We start from the raw sequence: 19,855 nt of genomic DNA on the forward strand, positions 1-19,855 counted from the left end.
AGATGGATGTTTGATTTGTTTAACTATTGTACACAATGTACCTTTAAATAAAGGAATAGAAAAAAGTTAATTGAAATCTGTTTTGTGAGTTTATTTCCTTTCAGAGTCTGGCAGCAAGGTAAACCGTCCTTTTAGCTTTTAGCTCCCTAGTGAGGCTGTAGAAGAGGCAGCTATTGCCTTGGGAGAGGACCTAGCAAGCTTGCTACTGTTAAGGCTAAAGCTAGGCAGCCAATATCACCAGAGATATGAGAAGGATAAACTGTAGCTGGAAATATATTCCAAATGACCCATGTATCAATTAAATTACAAAGACTAACCCATTAGACAGGTTACCCTAGGCTCCCGTGGTCTTGGTGGCTTTGTTGGGGACAGTGGTGGGTCTTCAGCTGTCATATAGGATAACATTTCATCATCAGTTATCATAAAGAACAGTATAGGACTTTGGCTAGTAGGCCCAGGTCTGAGAGATTTTTCCTGTAGAGCAAATTTGGAAAACTGTCCTTATTTGACCAGGCAAATAAGGCAATCAAACCAGAAATGTCCAGTTTGGGCAGAGCCCTGGAAACAGGGGAAGCAAGGGTGAGTTTACCCAGTGGTAAGTGTTACCACCAGTCAGGTACAGCCACTATGCCCCTTCTATCTTTTTTTGGATCCCTAAAGGGTTCCTGCCAGTAGGGGGCACTTCTGTCTGTCATGGGAAACTTTCTGTTAACCATTTAAATTCTATGTTCAGCAGACCTTGAAGAGTCTGAGGCTTATATGTCAACTAAGTAGACCCCATTTTAGGCTACACCTTGAAAATATATACAGGAGGCTGAATAAAACTTGTCAGTAAATAAACAGTTTACAAGTTAGTAGCTTAGATAAGGTTAGGATTTCACAGCACCATCCCTGTTAAGTTTGATACTGAACTTTGAGTTGAATATTTAATTGGAGATTCATTTAGTATAAAAATAAACCATAATCAGTATGGAGATTCCTCAGGAAAAGTGGGAATCAGTCTACCACAAGACCCAGCAATTCCACTCATAGGCATATACCCAAAAGATGCACATTCATACAACAAGAATGTCTGTTCCACTACGTTTGTAGCAGCGTTATTTGTAATAGCCAGAACCTGGAAGCAACCTAGATGCCCCTCAGTTGAAGAGTGGAGAGAGAAAATGTGGTACATTTACACAATGGAGTACTATTCAGTGGATAAAAACAATGGAATCCTGAAATTTGCAGGCAAATGGGTGGCACTACAAGAAACCATCCTGAGCGAGGTAACCCAGTCACAAAAAGAGAAACATGGTATGGACTCACTCATTTATGTATTTTAGACATGAATCAGGGGAGTGCCAGCATACAATCCCACTGACAGAGTCCAGGAAACAGAACCTTCATCCAGCTACTGATGAAAGCAGAGGCAGATACCCACAGACAAACACTGAACTGAACTCCTAGAATTCAGTGTCAGAAAGAGAGAAATGATGGACAAAGGAGTTAATAGTGGGCTGGTTTAACCCACAGAAACAGTTGACCTGAACAAGCAGGAGCTCTTGGACTCCAGATTGATGGCCGTATGGAAAGCATGGGACTGATCCAGACCCCATGAATGTGGATGCCAGTGAGGAGGCCTAGGTAATCTATGGGGCCTTGGGTAGTATTCAATCCTGGCGTACATGTAGATTTTGAGTGCCCATGCCACAATATGGGAGGTTCTCTGACCTGAGACTATTGGAGGAGGGTCTAGGCCCTGCCCTGGATGAAATGCCAGTTATTGGAGATCCACCATGGAGGGCCTCACCCTCCTTGGTGATCGGATTGGAGATTGGGTTGGGGACTGGGGGATCTGGTGGGGAGGGCAGGAGAGGAGGGGGAGGGAGAGAGAGCTGGGATTGACATGTGAAACAAGATTGTTTCTAACCTAAATAAAAAATAATAATAAAAATGAGAAAAAATTCATTCTAAGTTGAATGAATATTTCACATGTGTGCCAAGGCAATAAAATAAAACAAAATAAACCATAAATACATTTCATAGAGATCCTGGGAACTTTTCTCTTAAAATATTGTTTTATTTAAAAAAAAACAGCATTCCAGAGAAAGACACAACACGACAGATCTTGGGTGGAGGGTTTTTTTTTTTAATTGGGGGAAAGTGAATGGGAAAAGGGGGGGAACAAAGAGAGACCAGCCTCTGGGGACAGGAGTGGCAGAAGTGAAGAGAAGAGAGAGGCAGAGAGAAAAAGAGGAGACAGACAGACACACACACACACACAAAGAGAGAGAGAGACAGAGACAGAGACAGAGACAGAGAGACAGAGACAGAGAGAGAGAGGCAGAGAGAGAGACAGAGACAGACAGGCAGAGACAGACAAGCAGAGAGAGAGAGAGAGAGAGAGAGAGAGAGAGAGAGAGAGAGAGAGAGAGAGAGAGAGAGATCTGTCTCCTCATGGAAATAGGGTTAAAACTATCTTTGTACCGGGATACTGCCTGCCAGACTTGCAGGGGTGAAGCACTTTTCCATTTCCCCAAGGAGTAGTGTTTGGTTGGCATGGATGATAACATTCCTCCCTATTCTATTTATTCAAAAGGAGAGCAGTTAGGCATGGCAGGTTAGGGAAATGACGACACTGAGTTCTCGGGAGACAGCTTCTTGACTAGCTGGGAGGCTTTGACCACCTTTGGGGGACCTGAGAGAGCTGGGACACTGGCCAAGCCCTGGGGTAGCTAGATGTCTCACTGGTGTCCAGGCTGTGTGGAACCGGCCAGTGTCTCTTGAACCTGGCAAGATGCTGGCAGAGCAGAGCACAAGGTTCAGTTTAGGTAATTTTTTTTCTTCTTTTAGGTCCTGGAGATTGAAGGAGAAGGGAATCACAAATGAGGGAGGGGATCTGGGGACCAGGGAAAGTTACAGAGGCTTAGACTGTTGATTGACAGTACCTATCTTAGAGTTAAAACTAGCTTGCACTCATGTGTAGAGAATTAAATCCAAACACTATGCACACACAGAGATGTATTAAATAAGTAGTGAATAAAATCTATAAGGTCAAACAAATGATTAGTCTTAAGTTTGTCCTTATTAAAAAATGGTGATTTTCCTCATGATCACCCTTAGTAAAGATGGCAGTTAAGTCATCTGACCTGTTTATATTTACCCTTAGTAAAGATGGCAGTTATGTATCTCTTTAACCTCAAACAAAATGGCAGTGATCCATGTGATCACCCTTGGTAGGGCCACATGGTAGGAAAACACACATACAGGGGACAGACATTCAGAATCACACTCCATTGGCCACACCACACACAATTCTTTTCCCCCATAGGTATGAAACAGACAGAAAACGAAAAACTCTTCCAAGCCGGATTCTGCTCAGGCCAGTGTGAGGCAATCTGGGGCCAGGATTCCCTTACTGCATTTTGAAGGGTTTCCAGGTTCATTGAACGTGATTGGATGACCTGAAATCCTACACTTATACGATAGTGATGACCTTGAAATACTCTACTGATTCCAGAAGGTCATCACCATGTGCTGGCCTATTTGTACATTCCACATAACTGTCCTGACATCCTCCTAACTGAAATTCAAATACATACTTGAGAGTTTTGAAGAATGGAGTTAGCATAGTACAGCATTGTCCATCCTTATAATATTAAGTTTTTAAATTCATTCCTCTATTTATTAGATTTTAATGTCTTCTATAGGAGACAGGGTCTCGGTGTGTAGTCCAGGTTAATCTTGAACATGGATACCTGTGATAGGAATAGCTCCTGCTGCTGGTATTAGTGATAGTATGACCCCAATCTGTCAGAAATCAGGATTGGAGTCTGCCAGTTTGGTGAGAATGTAAGAAAGATTCACGTTTGGACAATGACAGAAACACTCTGTAATTGTATGAGTGAATGTAGATAATAGAAGACATTGACACCTGACCCAACCACAGAATTGAGAACAAATGTAATTCCTGTAAAAACAGGAATCTACACATCTCCAGATGGAACATCAGACTAAAGCCTGAAGTGGCTGGCTGCCAACAGAACAGAACAGCACGGACAATGGACAAGTCCCCACAAATGCCTGCACTCATAGGATTACATGACTTGGCATATGGGTTTGTTGGAAGAACACGGATTAGAACTAGCAAGATGACTCAGGTGTAAAGGGAATTCATCAAAGCCAGAGTGGAAGGAGCAACAGTTGTGCACAAAGAGGCCTCACTTGCCTCCACACAGCCTTCAACTCTCAGAGAGGCGTTGGGGTTAACACAGCACAAATGATTCTGAAAGACTCTGAGTCTTTATTTTTTTCCGTCCAAGTTTACTCATCATTAGTACAAATCAAATGCCCACTCTGGGAGAAGTTGCATAACCATAAAAATGCTTAATTTGCCGAAAGATGCATTTAAGTTGTAGCTCAGTAAAAACTAAATTTAAGTCGGGGATGGAAGTTTGTGTGCCAGTCCAGCCTCTATTGGAACAGCAAGGATGATTCAGGAAGGAGTGATGATCAGTGTGTGGATGGGACTTGTTCCTGCTCAGGGCAGGGCTGCACTCAGCACCTGGCTACATTGTACTCACAGGAGACAGACACATAGTGACAGTCAGATGTAGGAAGACTAGTCATCAGTTCTTGAGGCCACAGTGGGAAATGAGAAAACAGAACAAATCCTGTTAGGCTCAGTCCAGATGTCTTATCCTGTAGAAGAAAAGAAAAGGAAGAAATTCAGATCAGTGTTTTAAATAATGACTTACTGAAGAGCCCATTACATCCTCAAATTGTCCCAATCTCTAGAGTCCCCATAACCCAGGGATCTATCCTCAGATCTCTCCCTGTCACACAGCAGGCCCTTGAAGGTGCCACTTTTTAAAGCTGTAACAGAAGGCTGGACATCCTAGAAACTTGACCTCCAAGTGGAAAGTAACACAGGAGCAGATCTCAGAAGATGGAAATAAATGAGGAGCGATGGGCTGGCCAGGAATCTCCATGACCTCCTGCCTATACTGCCAAAGGTGTGTCAGGGATGAACCCCCACTGTAAGGAGTGGAAAGCCTAGACATAGCTGCCTTATTTTTTACCCCTGGGAATAATCCCCTGTATTAGAGCTCAGGGAAGCATCAGGATCTAGAAGACCTCAAGAATCTCCTAGTTCTTACCTCAGGGAAGTATTAAGAACTGAGACTGCAGATCAATACAAAGATGATTAAACACAATGGAAAATTGAACAGGAGGAGGACTTACTGTACTCCTGCATATCTGTTCTCAGTAGGAACCTTTCCATCTGACCACTGAGAGCTGAGGATCCGGGCTCTGCCCCCTCTATAATTGCAGTGATGAATCTGTTCATTATTTCCTTTATGCTTCACAGTGGAGTTAATGTCATCTCATCAGCACAAGACAGAATAGGCCTCTGTGTGGGTTAAACTTTGCTCTCATGAGGGAGGGCACACTCTCAGCTGGGCTTGGTGTTCCCACAGAGACACAGACTCAGACCCTGCCCTTTTCTTACGTTTTGTCCTCCACTTCCATATGAACAAAGTCACCACAGCTCCCATAAGCACAGCTCCAAGAACCAGGCCAGGAACAATTGTCATGATGGGGACAGAGGGCTGAGGAGGCTCTGAGGGTGAATGGAAGGAACAGTGAGGACTCTGACTTCCAGCTGCCAGTCATGACCCTGCTTCATTTCTCCCAAGAACCCCCCTCTCTCTGCGATTCCTCTGTGCTCACATCTATCTGCACCTTACCCCATCTCACAGTAATGGGCTCAGGCAGCCCCTCATGATCCACATGACATGTGTATCTCTGCTCCTCCCCAGGAGGCACCACCACAGCTGCCCACTTCTGGAAGGTGCCATCTCCTGCAGGCCTGGTCTCTATCACCTCCACGTCCAGATTCTGGTTGCTCCCATCCCTCTGCCAGGTCAGGGTGAGCTCAGCATGGTAGAAGTTGAGGGCCCAGCACCTTAGAGTGACATTCCCGTCAGCTCTGACCTTGGGGTTCACATGTAATTTTGGGATGTCTGAGGGAATAAATGTAAAGATTCAGGTATTTTTTGTTTTTAATGGCTGCCCTTCTGTGTGAATGAAAACTGCTTTTGTATGGAAAAGACAGACCCCTTATGCAAATAAGGATGGGTAATCTACCCCTTGGAATGTTTCAGAACCAGCAAAAGCCAGCACAGAGCAAGAGACTCTGGATCTCCCTCTAGGACTATGGACTTATGGTTCTCACTGGATAGGTCCTGAGACTCAACAACACTGGGGTCAGAACACTAAATACATGGACAGTGAACAGGCCTTACTGAGGTCAGATTCAAAATGATAATGGAAGGGAACTGCTGCTTTAAAAAGCAGACTGAACTTTCCAGAGAGAAAGCTTATGTCTCTGGTGAGTCCCTCTCTTGTTGAGTTAGGAACCCATGCCATCCTTCCTGTTTCATGAAACACCAAGTTAGTGTTCCAAATTCTCCCTGCTGAGGAAGAATCAGTGCTCCAGTCTCAGTGAAGGTGAGGCTGTTTCTTCCCTTACCTGTTCTCAGAAAAAACTCCTTCCCATAGCTCAGATGAGTGAGGACTGCATTCATACATTCACGTTCCAGGTTACTCTTCACATGTTTTGCAAAACTTTTCTCCTCCCACTCTTGGGTCAGGATCTCCGCTGCCTTGCCGACTGTAGTCCCGGTGCTCAGGTCCTCATTTAGTGCGATGTAATCATAGCCATTGAAGATCATTTCAAATCGTGCACGGATGTAGTTTGATCCAGGCAGCACATCACATTCTATCAGGAGCTGCACTGTGTGATATCCTGTCCAAGGCCCCTCCTATCAGCCACCCTCACAGGGTCAGGTTCCTTAGGACCTACTGTGGCACAATCCCTCCCACTTGGCCTTAATAAATGACCACTTTTGAGCATAATTTGTACAGAAACACAGGTCAGTGTACCCAGGTTCTCTGTAGACTAGTCTACATGGGTCTCATTTTCCTGGGGTGAATCTCAGACATGGGGAACTGGAGCAAACATTTTGGCGCTGTGAAATTTGTGATTTCTGATTCGGCTCCACTCACCGGTTTCATTTTGATTATAGATGTGAAGCACTCTCTTAAGTTGGCGCTTGTGGAAGTCTCTTAGAATCATTATGCTAACGTTCGTTTGCTGCCAGTACTCTGGCTGCTGCTGATTCAGCCAAGGTGCACAGTGCTCCAGCCTAGGATTCTCTGCTCTGCTGTTGAATCTCTCAATAAGAATGCTGTCCAAGTAGAGACCATGGATGAAGTGGGGCTCTCGGAGATCAGGCCAGGTGAGGAGAGTTTGCAAATAGCGCAGGGAGTGTGAATAGCGCAGTGGGATTTTAGACCCTGACCTCCCACCTAGTGTCCTATGTTGCTCCCCACAGTCATCCCAGGAAAGAAGGAATCAGGAGTCAGGGGACAGGATGTAAAAAAAATAAGGAACCAGAAGGTTCTGGCTGAGCTAGGGGATAGGCAGTCTTTCCTATGCTGCAGCCAAAAGGGGCGTTGGTAATACATTTTTTTCCTAGGTTAGGTCCTTTCCATCCTGACACCCATACTCGCCCTCTAGATGCCTGGTCATGGCAGGGTTGCCCAGAATCATTAGGAGAAGAGCCTGGGGAACAAACGTCTTCATTTTGCTTGAAGAGTGGACACTGAGTCTCTGCTTGTCTGTGTTCAGTTTATAATCATGATATGGAGAAGGCTATTGGCTTCTCTAAGAATTCCCAATGGTACTGATAGAGAGCATGGAAAAATGAACTCCTGGAAGAGAAATCTCCAGGGCCCTGCTTTCCCGGCTCTGACTCACACCTGGGAGCTTGGATCCTAGCAGCAGTGTATGTGGTTGGTTACCCTGGTCGTTGTCCACCTCATTCTGGCCAAAATATCCTTTGAGTCCAGCCCATCGGCCATTGTGTCAGCAAGTCTCCCCCTGAGATAGTACATGTCTGCAGAGTCTTGGAAATGAATTGACTATCAAAGGCATTAAGCTTGTGTGGATTATGTCAACCCATGGTCCCTTCATTAGAAACTGAGAATGTTGGGAGGCAGAGGCAGATGGATCTCAGGAGTTTGAGACCAAGTCTGGTCTACCAAGCGAGTTCCAGGACAGGCTTCAAAGCCACAGAGAAACCCTGCCTCAAAAAAAAAACACCAAAAAACTGAGAATGTTAAACATTTGTTTCCTTGAACATGAATGATAAAGTGCATGTACATAGAATGTTTGCCAAAAGGAACAATTGTTTTCCAAAATGCAATGAAATATCTGTCTGCTCTTATCCTATACTTTTTACTAGATAACCCTTTTACTTGTTTTCTTATGTTCCTTTTCAACATTTTTTGGTGCAGTGTAGACAAAGCTTTGTTGCAAAATTGTACAGGTAATATAGTTTTCAGATTTATTTTTCTTGTTAAGCTGTATGTTTGTTCCTGTATGCGTGAATGTTGTGAGTACAGAAGTCTGTGGAGGGGTGAAAGACAGTAACTCTGAAAAAGGAGAGACAGGAGGTTGTGAGCTCCCAGACCTCTGGGACTCCAATTCTGGTCATCTACACAGTTAAGTCATCTCTCCAATCACTGGGGAAGCAGAGGGAGTGTTTTTCATTAATATCTTAAAGCCATTTAATTCTTTTCTTTTTTCTTTAGTACTGGCCTCACTGAAGATTTTTATCTTGGATACTTCACTAGGCTCATTCAGGTATTATTTAGACTCTGGAACTTAATCTGTTGTCATATCTTTCATAGTTTGTTGCATCTATGTCTATAGGATAATCAAATTCTTTAAGCACATTATTTGTTTTTAATTTTTAATTTCTAAATTAGAGTTTTATTGACCTTGTTCATCAGAGTGCATATTTTTAAATGAATCTTTATCCTAACTGAAGGGTAGACATTTAGTGCAGAGGATTACTTATTCAGTTTCCAGTTCTGTTTCCAGGATGAGGCTGACTACCTTCTCTAAGAACTCCCAATGGGAGTGAATAAAATCTGATGGGTCTTGGAAAGATTAACTATGGGGAGAAAAGTTGCCACAGCCCTGTATCAGCACTGTATAACTATCTCTGTGCCCTGGTATCCTGTGAGCAGTGTCTGGGGACAAGTTGCTTACCTTGATTCCTGTAATTGCCTTCTTGACAACATCCTTCTGAGTCCTAGACCAATGCTGATCTGGCTGACAGGATCAAGGAAGGAGAGAAAAGCAAAGGCCTATGTCTCTCACTGAAGTGTCCAGCTCTGGTCCCTGACCTACGGGTTCCCCTGGCCTCACTGGTATGTCATGGTCCCTTCCTAGCCAGCTCAGTCCACCTGCGATAAGCCTTGACTTCCTGGTGATCTCATCTCACAGGGGTCTGAGGGAGGCAAGGAAATGAGGATGGGAGCTGGCTCCTGGGTCAGTGGTCATACAGTTCATGTCCCCAAGAACACAGAGGAGAAGAGACAGGATCTGAGGAGGATAATGTGCTCCTGACAGAACGCTGATGATTCCCAGCTCAGACATCAGCACAATATCTCCATAGAACACCAGGCTGACCCCTCCACAGACATCCAAGCCTAGGCACTGAGCAAAGTACTCTGGACACCCATGGAGGACATTCCAAATGACATCATATTACCCAACTAGGAAGTGCATTGGCCACAATTTCATATCTCGGTGACTTAGGGGGCAGGTGTCTGCCTTCTTTCCTATGCCATACACACACATACCTTTATTAGTTCTGATCTTTCTTAGGGACAGATGTGGGGGTTGTGGCATGGGGGCCTTCCCATGTCTGTATACTTGTAGCTTGCCAGTGTGGGAAATGGGAAGCAGCAGGCAATCTGGATGAAGCTTACACTGGACAGGATGTCTCACATAGCCACACACGCGAGATTTCCACCAAAACCACATGCAGTCTTTCCTTCTCAAAGCGATCTTTTAGGAGATCTGCTTTTCAGATTTACTCCTCTGTTAGTATTTTAGAATCTGTCAAATGCCTGGCCTTTTTCCAGGCCCTGGGATCCAGCAAAAGAAGCAGACAAAATCACTACCCTTACAAGGGAAGACTGGTTTGGTTGCTCATACTGCTAACTTCTCTTGCAGTGGACCTGAGTTCATTTGAAAAATTCCTCAGAGGGTCACTCACAAACCCGTGTTATTATGGATGTTAGGTAGTTAATGCCATCTTTTAGACTCCACGGTTACCTCCAATTGCTTGGCATGTACTCCTCTCACACAAATATATGCAGAAGTCAAAACAAATGAGTCATAAAAAATAGTTCCCTCTCTGAAAGTGAAATTTCAGGCTAGCAGTGAAGTTGCCCAGTATGCCTTAAGTTAGTTTGTGTTGGTGTATTGCTGCGAGAAATATCCATGGCCAAAAGCAACCTGAAGAAAGAGTTTGCTCCATATGACAAGTGTCAGGTCACATTCCATCACTGAGGAAGTTAGTGCAGGCACTCAAGGCAGGAACGTGAAGCAGGGACGTCCTCGGAGGAATGCTGCTTCTGGCTTTGAATGAAAAAACAGAAATAAAAATGAAAGACTTGACTACTCCCAGGTATGGCGGAGGAGGAAGTTTAATGTGGACATGAGGGACAATAGTCAGAGACAGGGATGCCCAGGGAGGACATGAGCAGACTGAGCTAGACTAAGAGGCCAGGCACATAAGGGGCAGATCAGAAAGATCAGGTAACCCAACAGGTTAACGGCTAATGTTGAAGAAACAGCACAGACACTGGACAAGACCCTACAAATGGCCGGGTGGTGGTGGCGCACACCTTTAATCCCAGCAGTCGGGAGGCAGACGCAGGCGGATCGCTGTGAGTTCGAGGCCGGGCTGGACCGACGGCCTCCAAAACAATACAGACAAAACCTGTCTCATTAAAAAAAAAAAAAGGCCCTACAAATGCCTGAGATCTTCTGGTCACATATTCTGGTGAACATGTTTCTTAAAGGAACTGGGAGTGGGAGCTAGCAAGATGACAGAGAGGGGAAGCGAATATGAGAAAACCCTGGGTGAGTGGAGTGACAGTTGTGCAACCTCAGGCCTCACCTGGCTCCACACAGACTTCATCTCTCATGAGAGGCAATGGGCATCTCACAGAGCACATGACTCCTAAAGGTTCTAAGACTTTATTTTCTCCATCAAGGCTTATTCATATCCACTACATTAAATAAATGCCCACTCTGAAAGAAGTTGCATAACAATAAAATGCTTTATTTCAAGAAAGATGCATTAAGTTGTAGCCTAGGGATAACTAAATTTAAGTCAGGGATGAAGGTTTGTTTACCAGGTGTGCTGTTGGAACAGCAAGGGTGACTAGGGAAGGAGTGATGATCTGTGTGTGGATGGGACTTGTGGCTGCTCAGGGCAGGGCTGCACTCATCACCTGGTTACATTGTACTCACGAGACAGACACATAGTGACAGTCAGATGCAGGAAGAGAAGTCATCAGTTCTTGAGACCACAGTGGGAAAAGGGAAAACAGAATAAATCCTGTTAGGCTCAGACCAACTGTGTTATGCTATAGAAGAAAAGAAAAGAAAAGAAAAGAAAAGGAAGAAATTCAGATCAGTGTCTTAAATGGTGATATTCTGAACAGCTCATCACACACTCAAACTGTCCCAATCCCTAGAGTCCCCATGACCCAGGGCTCTACACTCTGACCTCTCCCTGTCACACACCAGGGTCTTTAGAATATCACTTATTAAAGATGTAACAGAAAACTAGACATCATAGAAAATCTATCTCCTGTTGGAATGCTAACATTTCTTTTTGTTTATTATGAAAAGTGAGTTAGGGACAACACATGGGAGTAGGAAATGTGCATGACAGTTTCTCAAAACTGTTCCCTGATAACCTGGGGACATGGCATTTTGGGGCACTTGAGAGCCCATGTCCTGTGGTAGTTGGATGTTTCACAACTTTCCAGCTCTGTGGAACCATTTGGTGCCATTTGGACCTGGCAAGATGCTGGAAGGGCAGATTATAAAGTTAAACTTAGGGGAAAATTTTTCCCTAGATCCTGGTAATAGGGAGTGAGTCCCAAGACCAGGAAACTTGAGATGATCCATATGTGGAGTGAATCTGACTTGCTCAGGTGGGTCCAAGTCAACTCCCTGGATCTTACAAGGATTTTTAAGTTTACAAAAAGAGGTGCATTTTAGACGCTTAAAAAACAAACAAAGGGAATTTTAAATCCTGAGATTATGGCTATGAAAATATAGTGGGTACAGTCTAGTGGGTAATACTGTGCCACAGCTACATTAAAAACCTATCAGAATTCTGTCAGGTATTGTTTAAGTTACAGACTGTAACATAGCGAAAAAGAGGAATCTGGAATATATTTCATTCTTTTATACGCCTCATATCAATCCTTCTTCCCGACACTTAAGCTTTCCTATCTTGACATAAAGAAACCTGATAGCACCTGTTCCTTCCCCGTCATCATGGCATCACCGTGACACTCAGGAGACACAGACGTTTGATTGCCAAGGGCAGTCAGCAATACAGAGCTGTGTGAAATCTCTTCTGTGAGTCTACCCTTAGTTTGGGGGTGTGGCTATGTCTGTGATGTTGTTTCTTACCACCTAGGCATGATTGACAGTCCTTATGCCTCCAGCTCTGTGGCTAAAGACTGGTCGTCCTGGAACAACAGCTTATTAGTTTAGTTAGAGATTTTGAATGTGTCCTTGGAGATGCTAGGAAGGAAACTGATGAAGGAGGGTGAGATTAGGAGAGATGGGAGAATGTGGAGACCGGTCGGGAAGGAAAGCCTCTAGAACCCCCAATATGGTAAAGTCGAGTACAGTGGTGGGATGAATGCTCATTCTTCTGGAATTGGAGAGAGGGCGGTTGATCTCAGCATCCTCTGCAACTTAAGGGAGCAGGGCCCTATAGGGGTTCTGTGTGTGAAGAAAGATTATCTTGACCTGGGGTATAAAGAGTTTGAGGTGGGATAAGTGCATCCAATGAGGGAAGCCCTAAAGTTAGCTGTGAGGATCACAATAATTAATCTGAAGAATCCTTGCCATTTAGGGGAAAGGGGTGAGGGGCCTGGGTCTGGAGGAGAGAGAAGGATCCTATGCCTGATGTTGATTGAGGATGGACAGGTTAGGAAGTGATCTGTACAGTTCCATAGGAAAAAACGGAGAGGACAGAGTAGAGGGGGGTGAGTAAGTGATGAGGGAGAGGCCTGGGTCATGATGGGAGACTGGCGATTAGAACCTGCCACGCATACGTGATTTCAAAGGGCAATATTGAAAGGGTTCATTTGGGGAGAGCCTGGAGTCTGATAAGAGCCAGAGGCAAGAGCTTTACAAAGCCAAGGTGATGTTCCTTGTGACATTTTTAACAAGAATGCTTTTTTAAGGAGCAGTTAGTTCATTCTATCTTTCCTGAGGACTGAGAGTGATAAGAGATATGAAAACTGCAAAGGAAGTTGAGAATTTCAGATTAGGTTTTGGGAGACCTGAGAGGTGAATTCAGGACCATTGTTTGCCTGCAGAGAGGTTGGGACTCTGAACCATGGAATGTTCTTCCATAAAGGAGCTCAGAGACTGTGTGAGCTCTTTAGTCACTGGTGATGAATGCTTCCAGCCATCCAGAGAACATGTCCACTAGAACTAGGAGATACTTAACTTGTCCAACTGTGGGCATGTGGGTAAAGTCAAATTGCCAGTCAGTCCCCAGGAGGGAGCCCTTGGCCCGGTGTGTAGGAAAAGGGGGACTGACCATCTGGAATTATAATATAAAAGCTGTCAAATTTCACAAGATGCAACTATAGTTCCTAAGAAATGAAAGTCCTCAGGTGTTGACTGTCGGTGAGCCTTGACAAAATGGGACAGAGCCTGGCTACTGGGTTGAAAGAGCTGGTATAGATAGTAGGACACAATTTGTTGGGTATTAGGAGGTGACCGTGGGGATGTGGGTTGTATTGTATGGACTCCCTGTGGTGGGTGAGGTGAGTCTGGGCTGTGGAGGGCCGCTGCTCTATCTGCCTTGTCAACTTGGTTATTTCCGTTACAGATGATGGGGTTGTTGGTCTAATGAGACTGGCAGAGAATAATTCCTATAACTTTGAGGAGATGGGAGGCTTTTAGCATTGCCATAATTTGACCTGAGTTAACGGGTCCTCCTTGTGTTGTAAGAAACCCCACTCTTTCCAGATGGCAATGTCAGACAGAAGGATGTGAAAAGCATATTTGAGTCTGAGTAAATGTTTAGGGTCTGTCCTTGTGCTAATCGGGAGGCAATGGTGAGAGTTATTACCTCAGACTGCTGATTAGTCATGTGGGCTGGGACTGTGTGGGCTTTAGTCACCCCAGTATCTGACACCATGCATAGCCTGCTTTATGGGTCCCCTCATGTAAAAGGAACTGTCATATGTGTACAAAATATAGGTGGCCCTGAGACAATGTGCCTTCCTGTATGTTTTAGGAATGGGGGAGTAGTTCTTGTAGAGTTTAACGCAAGAATGTGATGAGGAGTGGTCAGTGTTTGGTCAAGGAAGGAGATTTTAGATACTGAGTTGTGGGCAAGATTGCAAAGTAAGCTCAGCAGGAAAAAAACAATGGAATTTTTAATTTCACAGGCAAATGGATGGAACTAGAAGCAACCATCTTGAGATAGGTAACCCAGTCACAAATGGACAAACAAGGTATGTACTCCCTCACATATGGATATTAGACATAAGAGTAAACGATTACCAGCCTACAGTCCACACCACCAGAGAAGCTAGGATGCAAGGACAACCCTAGGAGACACACATAGTCCCCCAGAGAAGGGGAAAGGGACAAGTTCTCCTGAGTGAATTAGGAGCAGGGTAAGAGGGGAGAGGAAATTAAGAGAAAGAGAAATGGAGAAGAGGAAATGCAGAAGCAGGAAGATTGAGTCTGAGGGAAAAATACAGGAGAGCAAGAAAAGAGGTACCATAATTGAGGGAGCCATTATAGGTCTAAAGAGAAATCTGGAACTAGGGAAATGTCCAGAGATCTATAAGAATGACCCCAATTAAGAATCTAAACAATAGTGGAGAGGCTACCTTAAATGCACTTTCCTTTTATGAGATTGACGACAACCTTAAATGCCATCTTAGAGCCTTCATCCAGTAGCTGATGGAAGCAGAAGGAGACACCAACAGCTAAACACTGAGCCTACCTCCTGGAATCCAGTTCTAGAGAGGGAGTAGTGATGAGCAAAGGGGTTAAGGCCAGGTTGAAGAAACCCACCGATACAGCTGACCTGAACAAGGGCGAGCTCATGTACTTTAGAGTGACAGCTGGGAAACCAGCAAAGGGCCAAGCCAAACCCCCTGAACATGGTTGACAGTTAATAGGACTGGGTAGTCTATGGGGCCTCTGATAGTGGATCAGTACTTATCCCTAGTGTACAAATGGACTTTGGGAGCCCATTCTACATAGAGGGAGACTCTCTCAGCCTAGACACATGAGGGAGAGCCTAGGCCCTGCTCCAAATAATGTGACAGACTTTGAAGATCCCTATGGATGGTCTCACCCTCCCCATGGTGCAGAAAGGGAATGAGATAGGGGGCCGGTGGAGGGTATGGAAGTAGAGGAGGGAGAAGGAACTGGGACTGACATGTAAAACAAGATTGTTCCTAGTTTAAATTAAAAATATATTAAAAATTGAAAAGTTAGTATGGCATCTTCTACTAGTGATACCGGGAGAGAAAGAACCCAGACAGGAGGTTTTAAGCCATTACAAGTTAGGAGATGGGACAGGTTGTGGGAGGAGAAGAGAGTGGTAGGTGACCCAAAAGTTAGATTGTTTTTTCCATTCATAAATGAAGACCTCATCTGCTGCTAAGGCGCGTGTGCAGGCGCCCATCCCAGGGTGGCAGGTCTACTGTTTTTGACTGGTATGCTACAGATGCAAAGGAAGGTGTCAGCTGGTGGCCTAGAACTCCAAGGGTTTGTCCATCTTTTCCTGTTACACAGAGGCAGGAAGGGCATGCTAAGTCTGTGAGATGAAGGGCTGGATCCGGGGGAAGGGTGACAGCCTGTTGAAGCTTGTGATAAGGGTTAGTAATGGGTTAGTTGAGGAGGGAGGGGCTCAAGTGCAGGGTCAAGGGCTGCCACATACAAGGGACAAGCAAGGTGGGGAAAAGTGGTCGCCTAGGATTATAAGAAGCCAGCTAGTCCTAGAAACCGTAAAATTTCCTCTTTCGTGGAGAGGATTGCAAGAGACTGGGTTACATGGTCTCTACAGGAATGGCTTCACGGGTTGGGTAATGCTTAGTCCCAAGTAGGTGGCCTGAAAAGTGGACACGCAGACCTTGGAAGGTGAAACTCTATAGTCCCGATCAGGGAAGAAATTCAGAAAAGCAGAGGTATTGATTTGGCTAATTTGTAGGGACAGGCTACGAAGGAGAATGTCACCTATATGAATGAGGGGTTTAAATTTTTGGAGAGAAACTATAGTATTTAGGGCAGAAGCTAGGGCCTGGTCAAATAGGTGTGGGTGCTGTCCTGAAACAACTGGGGTAGGACAGTCCAGGTGAGCTGTGTGGAGAGGGGGTCGTCAGGGTCAGTCCAGGTGAAAGCAAAGTTATTTTGACACTGAAAGCTGAGAGGGATAGGGAAGAAATCGTCCTGGAGATCCAGACCTGAGAAATAAGAGGTTCCCTGAAGGTATAGTTGATAGCAGGGCATAGGGATTACGAACTGCAGGGTAGAGGGGACCACTGCAGAATTAATAAGGAAGTTAGTTGGCTTTGTGTGAACCTAAAAGGTAAACATAGCTATGTGTATTATATTAGTATACACTGACTGTCTTAGGAACTGAGAGTTTTGAGATTCTAACTTTATTGATGATAACATCAAATAATTGCAACCTGGAGTCTAAATTTGTACTTGAGGATCAAGATACATTTGTTCCTATCAGGGGTACAGGCAGAGCTTGTGAATTCTATCCTCATGATTGTCATTAGGACAGTGATCCCTCAGACACCTCCAGCCAGTTCTACTAGCAGATCTGAGATCTTAGACACATTGGGAAATCACAGTCATGGCCCTAGGATACCCTTGTGAACTCCCCATAGTTAGGACCCTTCTGCTTAAATCACTGCATCTGAGCCATCAACCCAGGCATCACTTCCCTGCTTGAAGGGCCTGTGTTCCAAGTAGCATCCCAGTGGCCAGGACTGGATACATTGCTGCTGAAAAACCATATGGAGATTGAGACTGTGGGCAGTGTGAGGTGCCCTCCTGACCCTCCTACAGGTTGACCGTGGTACAAGATATATTGGCCACAAGCTTAAGTTAGCATGGATGCTGAAAGAGACCCGCAGAATAGATCAGAGAGATAAGTAAGCTAGGCACACAGGTAGAAATGAGAGGACCAGGGCACCTCTCCTGAGATCAGGGGATGTGGGGATGCTGAGCTCACATCTCTTCTCTTGGATAGAGGATTGCTGCCTTGTCCAGTTGTTGAGGAACTCTAGGGTTTTCTGGGAAATGTGCTCCTTGCCTAGGGCAGCTAGTCTGCTCCACAGACACAAGTATGGGAAGATGCCCATCACATGCTTCAGACACCTGACTTTCCTGCCCCATCCCCTTCTCCAGGGGATCTGCTCCTAATACTCTTTAACAAGAGCTTGAGAATCTCCAATGTGCATTATCTCTGGGATTCAGAGAGGCACACTGGAGAAAATGCTCGACTATGCTTTAGGGACCAAATGCAGTCTGAACATCCTATGGGAACTGGGGCAAAATCTCTGTCCCTTAGGCAATGCATAAAGTGTCTAACTGTCAATGATGTTAGTTTTACAGAGAATACTACTGGTTTCATCTAAACCATTCCCCTTGCTCTCTCTGCTGACCCTCTCTGTAGAAAGATGTCAACATGTGATTGTTTCCCTTACTTCATTTTGCTGGGTTCTCAGTTTCATTGAAAGTGGTTGGATGACCTGAAATCGTATGAATTTCATAGTGGCAGCTTTGGAAACCTCTAGAAATTCATGAGGTTCATCACCAGGCATTTCCCTATTTGTATATTTCACATAACTATCTTAACATCAACCTATTCCCTGTCTGAAATTCAAATACATATTTAAGAGTTTTGAAATTGAATTAGGGTAGTACAGTTTGGCCATCCCTTGTAATATTAATTGTTAAATTCATTCATTTATTTATTATATATTAATGACTTCCTTTGGAGACAGGATCTCAGGATGAACTTAGGTGTATCTTGACCTTGCATATCTCCTGGCGACAGAGTCTCCTCCTACTTTCATCACTGACAGATCAGGGCCCATAGTCAGTAACAAACCAGGCCTGGACTCTGCCAATTTGGTAAGAATACCAGGAAGATCCACTTTTGGACAATGACAGAAACACTCCCTACTTGTGTCAGTCAATTTGGACAATAGAAGACATTGGCACCAGACTCAAACACAGAACAGAGAGCAAATGTAATTCCTGTAGAATATGGAGATACCCGCAGAAACAGTTGACCTGACCTAATGACAGCACACAGACCCTAGGCATAGAGCGGGGGAAGCCAGCATTGGGCCAGGCAAACCCTTTGAATGTGGGTACTAGCTAGAAGGACAAGGCAGTCTATGGAACCTCTAACAGTGGAGCCAGGGTTTATTCCTAGGTCACAAATGGACTTTGGGAGTCCTTATCCTACAGATGGATACTATTGAAGCCTAGATAGGGAAAGGAGGGCCTGGGCACTCCCCCAAATGATGGGATGAACTTTGATGATCCCCTGGGGAAGGTCTAGCTATCGCTGGGTAAAGGGTGGGTTAGGGAGTCAGTGGAAAGCATGGGAGGATGGGAGGGTGAGACAATGGGGGATGGATATGTAAATAAGAGTGTTTATAAAATAATAATATAAAAATAAATATCTCTTGGTGGAACATCAGACTGCAACATGACAAAACAGGACAGACACTAGACAGGCACTGCAAATGCCTGAGACTTTCTGATCACATGTGCTGGTAGAACAAGTGTATGGAAAGAACAGGGATTGGGAGACAGCAAGATGACAGAGTTGAGAAGGGAATAGGTGAAAGCCCAGGGTGGAAGCAGCAACAGTTGTGCACACGCAGGCATCACTTGGTCCCACACAGTCTTCAACTCTAACAAAAAGCAATGGAGTTAAAACGCCACAGATGATTCTCAAATATTCTGAGACTTTATTTTTTCCATCAAGGTGTTCTCATCTTTAGTACAAAACAAATGCCCACTCTGAAAGGAGTCACATAACAGTAAACATGCTTGATTTCAAGAAAGAAGCATTAAGTTGAAGCTCAGGGAAAAGTAAATTTAAGTCAGGTATGGAGGTTTTTCGCCAGGCCAGCCGCTGTGAGAACAGCAAGGGTGATAGGGAAGGAGTGATGATCAATGTATGGAGGAGATTTGTGGCTGCTCAGGGCAGGGCTGCTCTCATCACCTGGTTACATTGTACTCACAGGAGATAGACACATAGTGACAGTCAGATGCAGGAAGAGAAGTCATCAGTTCTTGAGACCACAGTGGGAAAAGAGAACACAGAATATATCTTGTTAGGCTCAGTCCAGCTGTCTTATCCTGTAGAAGAAAAGAGAAGGAAGAAATTCAGATCAGTGTCTTAAATGGTGACTTTCTGCATAGCTCCTTACACACTCAAGCGGTTCCAGTCCCCACGGTTCTATTCTCTGACCTCTCCCTGTCACTTTTTAAAACTGTAACATGAGGCTGGAATCCCTAAAAAACTTGACGTCCCGGTGGAAAGTGATACAAGAACAGATCACACTCAGATGATGGAACTCAATGAGGAGGTATGGGCTGGATGAGAAACTCCATGGGCTCCTGTGTGTCCTGCCAAAGGTGTCTCAGGGATGAATCATCATTGTAATGACTGGCAAA

At 44.7% G+C, this 19,855-nt stretch overlaps 1 protein-coding gene across 1 annotated transcript; it reads right to left on the bottom strand.

Moving 5' to 3' along the window:
* Positions 1-5,435: 5,435 nt before the first annotated feature.
* Positions 5,436-7,911, bottom strand: LOC121138057 (class I histocompatibility antigen, Gogo-A*0101 alpha chain-like; the record flags this gene model as incomplete). The annotated part of the gene is made up of 5 exons (XM_040740880.1): positions 7,852-7,911; positions 7,054-7,267; positions 6,518-6,793; positions 5,733-6,008; positions 5,436-5,605 (listed from the first exon to the last, which is right to left on the bottom strand). Coding segments are annotated over exons 1-5 (996 nt in total), but the record flags the coding sequence as incomplete, so codon positions are not given.
* Positions 7,912-19,855: the final 11,944 nt, after the last annotated feature.

The sequence above is a fragment of the Mesocricetus auratus genome, unplaced genomic scaffold (assembly GCF_017639785.1).
Source record: "Mesocricetus auratus isolate SY011 unplaced genomic scaffold, BCM_Maur_2.0 contig_11935_pilon_subseq_51741:77401_obj, whole genome shotgun sequence".
Taxonomy (NCBI): Eukaryota; Metazoa; Chordata; class Mammalia; order Rodentia; family Cricetidae; genus Mesocricetus; species Mesocricetus auratus.